The sequence below is a fragment of the Cornus florida genome, unplaced genomic scaffold (assembly GCF_030987335.1).
Source record: "Cornus florida cultivar Cherokee Brave unplaced genomic scaffold, ASM3098733v1 CherokeeBrave_3.0.0_Hap2_Chr01, whole genome shotgun sequence".
Lineage (NCBI taxonomy): Eukaryota > Viridiplantae > Streptophyta > Magnoliopsida > Cornales > Cornaceae > Cornus > Cornus florida.
In genome coordinates this window covers 19,599,164-19,606,779 of record NW_026775571.1, presented here as the reverse complement: position 1 = coordinate 19,606,779, position 7,616 = coordinate 19,599,164, and the positions used below count along the sequence as shown (strand labels likewise).

The 7,616-nt window shown below is 36.8% G+C and overlaps 1 protein-coding gene across 4 annotated transcripts; it reads right to left on the bottom strand.

Moving 5' to 3' along the window:
• Nucleotides 1-1,080: 1,080 nt before the first annotated feature.
• LOC132293478 (uncharacterized) lies at nucleotides 1,081-7,294 on the bottom strand. 4 transcript variants are annotated; one of them, XM_059790990.1, is made up of 6 exons: nucleotides 7,053-7,294; nucleotides 4,997-5,204; nucleotides 4,823-4,881; nucleotides 2,947-4,716; nucleotides 2,029-2,182; nucleotides 1,081-1,948 (listed from the first exon to the last, which is right to left on the bottom strand). In XM_059790990.1, the coding sequence occupies exons 2-6, from the start codon at nucleotides 5,106-5,108 to the stop codon at nucleotides 1,278-1,280; spliced, it is 2,766 nt and encodes a 921-aa protein (XP_059646973.1). In that variant the 5' UTR covers nucleotides 5,109-5,204; nucleotides 7,053-7,294; the 3' UTR covers nucleotides 1,081-1,277. The 4 variants fall into 4 exon arrangements, with proteins under 4 accessions (XP_059646973.1, XP_059646987.1, XP_059646995.1 ...); XM_059791004.1 differs by having other exon boundaries at nucleotides 4,997-5,198; XM_059791012.1 differs by having other exon boundaries at nucleotides 4,997-5,132.
• Between the last annotated feature and the right edge of the window lie 322 nt (nucleotides 7,295-7,616).

Sequence of the window (7,616 nt, the reverse complement as noted above, 5' to 3'; positions counted from 1 at the left end):
GCGATGAGGACATAAATTCCAAGTCTCGAGAGAACATGATATTAAAGATGACTACTTTATGTAAAGTAATATTGAAGATTACATCTGTTCCTTTCTTGTATGGGGGAACTTACACTGGATCCGCCAGCACAACCTCAATTCATATTTCCAACATCATCATGAGTTGAAAAAACTCATGCTTTGTTTGGGAGTGCCGAATTGGCGGTTCGAATTTAGAATTGGAGAGATTAACTAAATTTTCGCCAATTCAAAGTTCAACGTTCCAATTCCATACTCCCAAATGCAACATCAATGCACTTTTAAGGAATTGAGGCACCATGCAGGAATGAAATTGTCTGAATTGATGAGCAAGGCCCTGACCATCTTGCCTGGTGCTACTGAAAGTTATAGACTCTAGGGTAGTGCGGTGACACCTATTTTATTTTTTTTCTTTAGTTAGTATTCATGCACACATGGCTCTTCTGAGACTTGAACCCTTGAAGTAAGAGACTGATACTGTTAGGCCACTGGCCATTAATGAGACCTATTTTTGTTCAACAAAAATAACAAGCTCATAAGTCATCAACAAAACAAGGAGGAAAGCAAGTGAATGATGGAGCTGATGAGAATTGGTGATATAAATGAGTTAGGGAGCTTTCTTTGAACAATAAAATGAGTCTTGCCCTTTTTTGTTCCACATGGATGGGCATAATGTGACTGCAAGTATGGAACTAATAAAACGACACAGCTCAATATAAATAAATATGTATGTGTGTGTGAGTGTGAGAGAGAGAGAGAGAGGGAGTGAGAGAGGGAGAGAGAGAGTAACACCATGTTTGGAAGGCAAGATAAAAGCAACTGTAATAGACAAGGTTGTTGAAGCCCAACTCTCTTGATTGCTCAAAATTTAGAAGTGCGATTGAATTTGCAGCAATGTTTGAAATTTTGTATATCCAGTAATAAGAAATATCATTCCCACAATACACACTCACGAATCAAAAGAACATTCTAATTTAGATTTCAAAACCAGTCATTATGACATATTATCATTGTTATTTGTTGCCAGGTTATTTTAAAGGTCAAAAGACAAACAAAAAGGTATTGACATCCAAAAGATGGCTCCTCATTCATTGCATTTCACTGTTTATGATTTCAACAAATTCTTTAAATAATCACAAAGAAGGAACTACATTAAGCAACAATTGGAAAAAAATAAAATTATATATCCAAAAAATACATTTTCCGGAGGAGCAAACGGATGTGGATACTAACTTACAGAAAAAATTATGCTCAAGGAATTAAAGGGGTAAGAGATCAGCAATCATTTCATCAACCAAAGAATTAAGAATCCGTTTCTCAATCTCTACTCCCAGTTCGAATTCTTCGACTTCAAAGTCGAGCCATTTCCCATATTGGGTGCTCATGTCTTTGTCTGCGAGCTCATCTACCATAAAGTCTGCCATGTCACTCCACCCTGAAATCTCCTTGTATATTTCTTCTGCTAGCCGCTCCTTTCTTCTCACCACCGACAGCCCTTTTGCCCATGTTCTGCATCCCCCATCAGCATACCTTCTGCATCTTAAGTCTATGCATTCACTCACACAATCAAATAAAAGCTTTGGCTTTAGCTTAGGCTTATCTCCATGACTTTCCGACACTCCTTTTCGAGTCTCCAGCTGATCAAATAGATGAGGATTTATGATCTCAGAGGTTCGACCCAATGCAAAATCCTTGAACATCAACTCCACATTACACAGTATCTCCTTCACATATTTTAGTTCCCAACTGGTTGATCCAACAGAATCTGTCACAGATAAAGTAGTAGTTATATGCATTCTAGCCACAGCTCTGCCAGATCTGGAAGAAGCGGAATCTGATAACTCTGCATCAGCTTCCACCAAATATATCTTCTTTGAAGAACCCATACCAAGCACTTCCTGAGCTTGAACAGATGAACACTGCTTGATACCTGGAATGAAGTAATAAATGTTTCAGTATTCCTATGATTAAATGATAATATCTTCATGGAAGAAAAGTGCTGCATTTTACCTTCTGTGCTGTTACTGTCTGTGCTATCTGTGGAGTTGCAACTTTCTGACAAGGAAGAAGGTTCAAGAACAGAGATTGGACTAGGATGTCGATAGTCAAGTAACTTTCTAGATTCAGCATAATTACTGCTACACTCATCCATTTCTTCCATTCCCTGAAAATTTTGCAGCATGAATAAATTATCAATATACCACAAAGTAAAGCACCTATTTTAAAATAAAAGTAGCAAAGAACTGGTTTTACTTTACAATAAAATGCATTTCTGCATTTAATTTAGGAAACCCCTACTTTCCTAAGTGTAGTAAACCGAACCATTTTCAACCGTAAGAGTTCACAAAGGAGCATTTTGATGATTAATTATAACTCTGCAAGTTAAAAGTTACTATGAATGGTTCTCCTAAGCTGTAGAACTGTCGCTGCTATGTCAAAAATGTCCTATTTAATACCCAATTTTAGGTTGGAAGAAGGACTTGCTTTAGCTTTTCATAAATATCAAAAGAATTAGAATTAACCATAACTGACATGAAAATTCTACTAATAACAAGAGGTTGTATGTTTAGAAGTAGGGAAAACAGTCGAGTCAATTCTGTTTGATAATCAAAAATTGAATATTTGAACCCCTGTTAATTTCAACATGACATATACTAGGGATTGAAATGTTTTCCATACAAAAAGAGAAGAAAGAAAAAAAGAAAAGAAAAAGAATATAATAAAAGGACCAAGAAAATGAAAATACTTAATAGATTAAAGGCAGTGTCATGGAAAGTGGACTAATTGAATTATCTGACAGAGTAGCCATTTTTAAATAACACAGATGAGCAGCCAAAATTCAGTGACATTTAAGAGGGGAAAAAGAGCTTGGATAGAGATCAAACTTTAAGGGAATGAGAATGATGAGCAAAAGTGAATAAGATTTACCTGGAGCTTATTTTTGGTTATGAGTCTCTGAGGAGCAGTTGAAAAAAAGTCAGGCCCATATTGGCAACCCAATTTATCTGCATGCATCCCTTCTTGGCTCCTTTCATCATACAACATTGATGTTGAATTTACTGCTTTAAAAGCAGGTACCATATCCTGAAAAATTGAAGAAGAACTACCAGCCGTTTCAGCTTTGGAGCTGGAAGATTCAACTGCATGAGTTAATTCCCTCAGCTTTTGCTCCAAAAGAATGCTTAAAGCATCACCTCCTAGTGATAACTTTGTTCTGTTTGTACTATCTGAGTTGTGCAGCACCTTTTCACCTCGATAATCAGCACTAAAGCCATCGTTTTTCTCTTTCACCTGTCTAGAGGTCTCAAAACCAGGTGTCAATCTTGTCATTGGAGCTGTGAATGTAAAAGAAACAACATCCATGCCTTTACGGTTGCTATCTTCAGCCCAACTAAAGTGTCCATCTATCAATGAATTAGATTCATTTGGCTTCCCATTTTTACAAATCAACATGTTATCAACCTCCTGATTTTTCTCAAAGTGAAAATTCCCATCTATAGACCGTTTCTTCCGACTGACATTTTTCGTACCAGAATATGGGACCTCTTTTTTATAATCTGCTGCTATTGAACCCAACCTGGAACCAACTTTCGAGTTACCCAGAATTTTACTGGAACTTTTATGCCGACCAACAGAAGAATCCCCGGACGGTGATTTTCTACTTCGTGAACTAGAAACCATGGGTTTTGAAGGCAACTTTTCTCTATCCATCATGCAATTTTGTTTCTGATTGTTCTGCTTGAGCACAGTGGATGCAACATGTGTAGAAGGTTTCTTATGTGCACTTTTTTGGATATTTGGTTGGCTCTTAAACGGCTGGCTTGACATGATCTCACTCTGTTCTTTCTCGCCAAACAAACTTCCGCTGCGACTTGCGTTTAAGCTTTCTCTTTTCTGAACATTGACTTTCGCTTGGAGAGCAAGGGAAATGGATTTTCCCTTATTGTTTAGACCAGTATTACAGTTTTCTGAATAAGAAGAACCCTTGGATGATGTTGTACCCACTGATCCATTCCAGCTGTTATTCATGGATTGTCCCTTAAGATACTTAGCAGCATTGGACTCAATTGGCCTCCGAGAAGTTTCAGCAAGCCTGGATAATTTCTGAGCAGCTTCCACTTTCTCTTTAAAATCTCTAACTTTCAAGGGAACTGAAGAACTAACCAAAGGCCTTTTGGCCTTGGTGGTAGCGTGAGGTCCCGGCTCAATAATTTTAGCAGCTGCTTCCATTATTTGAGCTGCATTCTTAGATGGAATGAAACCAGAGCTTTTGATAGGAGACAAAAGCTTGTGGTGCGTAACTGGAACTGATTTAGCAGATTTCGGGGGCAATATTTCAGTTTGGAACTTCTCAATTGGCCTGTTTATCATCTTCTGAGGCGGCTTTGGGTCCATGGCATCCCTAAAAGGGGCCTCCACATTATTGCGCAGAATGCTAGAATGCATTATTTGATTATCATGTTGAAAATCTAGATTTCTCCTGTGAAAGTGAGCATCTCGAAGAGATTGGGAGTCAAAAAATGGGCTAGAGTAAGGCTCCACAAAATTGGACATTGGCAGGGAATCCAATCCCATAAGCCTGGCAACTACCCCTGGGCCCCTATTTCCACAACCTTCCTCATCAGTTACTGATGAAGCACAACTATAGTCACTACTCCCTTTGATACTTGATCGTGCTACAATTTCATCCTCATCCATCTGCGGACATGACAGAAGTTAAAAAAAGTGGCTTAGCATTCAATCAACACATGCTAAAAAGTTGTAAGATAAACAATATAGATATATTGGATCATCAAAATTCTACCAGATGAAGTCGTGTAGTTGGAAAATTCCCATCAGTTCTCTTTTTCTGCTTCGATTGCTCTACAAGAAAAAATGGAAAACATAGAAAATATTAAACAAACTTGTATCTTGTGCTCATATGTACTTATGATTATTATATAATAAAAAAATCAATGTACATGGAGTTCAATTGTACCTGGTAAATCAGTCTTGCTTGAGAACAACTTCTTTCGGGATTTTGCATTCCAATCAAACAACTGGAAGAAGCCACCAACTCCACTCTTGGAACCTTGTTTCTCAACCCCCATATTGTCACGTAGAAACAAGGCAAACTTCAATTTTCATGAATGGAAGGAACAAGAGTGAAGATGAACATTATTCCATCAATCACAATACATCTGCAACTAAATCATATACTAGAGTGACTTGATGCTTCAACTATATTGTATTTCTCAAATGCCAACTCCTTGAACTAATATTTAAATTATTAATGCTTTTCCACTTACTTTGTGAATGAACTTTAAATTTTAGCATAGGTTTATCCATCATAAAGAGGGCGGCCCTTGGTGCAATGGTAAGGTTGCTACATTATGACCCGGAGATCACGGATTAGAAACAGGCCTGCAATGGCAGGAGCCTCATGCACTAGGATAGTCCTTTATTTTATCCATCATAGAAAAAAGTCGATCAAGGTTTAATGATTGAGGAATACTTATCAAAAAAAAAAAAAAGGTTTAATGATTGAGGAATACAACTCCAATATTGAGGAATACTTATCAAAAAAAAAAAAGGTTTAATGATTGAGGAATACAACTCCAATACCATACTGAGCAGTATTTGTAAATTTGCAGTTTATCTATCAAGGAGGGAAAATTGCATTATAATTTCTTAAGTTCTATTATTCAGTCAATCACAATACATCTGCAACTAAATCAAATAGTAGAGTGACTAAATGCTTCAACTATATTGTATTTCTCAAATGCGAACTGCTTGAACTAAATTATCAATGCTTTTCCACTTACTTTGTGAATGAACCTTAAATTTTAGCATAGGTTTATCCATCATAAAAGAGGGCAGCCCTTGGTGCAGTGGTAAGGTTGCTACATTATGACCGGAGATCACGGGTTAGAAACAGGAACAACCTCTCCACATTGGAGGTAAGGCTGCATACAGTTGGCCCCTCCCCAGACGTGCAATGGCGGGAGCCTCATGCACTGGGATAGCCCTTCATTTTATCCATCATAGAAAGAAGTCGATCAAGGTTTAAAGATTGAGGAATACAACTCCAATACCATACTGAGCAGTATTTGTGAATTTGCAGTTTATCTATCAAGGAGGGAAAATTGCATTATAATTTCTAAGTTCTATACATCCGCAATGCTACATAAACATCAGTCACCATTACTAAGTTAGTTGTCCTTAAAATACATTAAACGTTTATCCAGCTCACAACACTTTTACACAATTGGAAATTAAATAATGTACAAGATACAAATTCCAAATGAGCAAGCTACAAGTAAGAATGGAGATTTAACAACATGGTGGTGAGATTCAATTATATCCATCTATTTTACTTCTCAATATCCTTGTTCTCTTAAATCCAATTCTTATTTTTCTGCTTCTATTTTTGAAGTTCTTTATCTATCTAAATAGGGCAAAGATTTGACAAGCACACCTACAAGTTATATACCAATAAAATCAAAACATATACACCCTAGATTTGAATTGGTCTGCCCTGTATTTGATTTCCAATTTTCAAAACCCCAATCACTACTAAGACCAAGATCATTTGACCACACATTTTTTCAGTCATTAGAAGTTCAATCAGCTGAAAAAAAAATCCCAACCCCAGCTGTGATTGCTGAGAAAATTGAGGAACTGAGAATAAAATCAAATTGTTTGTCGTTGATTTCATGATGCTTCAGTTCCAAAAAAAGAAAATGGAATGACCAGCTAAAAGAGCTACATTGTTGTACTATGCACAGTTGGTAAGATTTCCATATAATTATTAATGATAACAAAACAAGAAACCCCAAGATTCAATTTTTTTTTTAGTTCAGTGTATTTTCCTACAGTTTCTCAGCAACCAAACTAATCCAAATCAAGGAAAATTGGCTTCATATGACTAGTTGACTTTAAAAGAAACATAACATCAACTCATAACCAAATATCACGGTGTCCAAAACAAAAAACCCAATCTTCATTTTCAGTCAAAAATTCAGAAAATAGAACTTAAATCAGTGATTACTTACACGAACGATGAAGCAAGATCCGCAAAAAAGTCTCTGGATATTCTCTCTCCTCTCAATGCGGCAAAACTATGGGGGACGTAGGGCTACACAGGGATGTGCAGAGAGAAGAAGTGAAGAATTGCATCCAATTCAAGAGAGAGAAAGAGAGACTGAGAATGGGAAATTTCGATTGAGAGACTGAGAAGAGATTAAGCTCTTTCTTGTGTTTAGCGCATGAGTGTGTGTGTGACTGTGAGTGGTTGCGTAGTTCAAGCACATTAAATGGAGAGAGAGAGAGAGAGTGAAATTTTAAAAAAAAAAAGTGTTTTTTTAAAAAATGACGTGGAAAAAAAATTATTGTTGTTGCAGAAAAGGTTAAAAAGGTTATAACGTCTCTTTGGAGAGAGGGAGAGATTTCAAATTGCAACGGGGACTGTGGGGTCCAGGAAGAAAATGATACTATGTATCGCATTTTATAAGGAGGAATGTGAATATTCATTTTCGAACGTACACGTCTTCATATGGTCTTATCCATGTGAGGTTTGAAAACAAACACGAGACAATATTTTAGTATGTTTCCTTTTA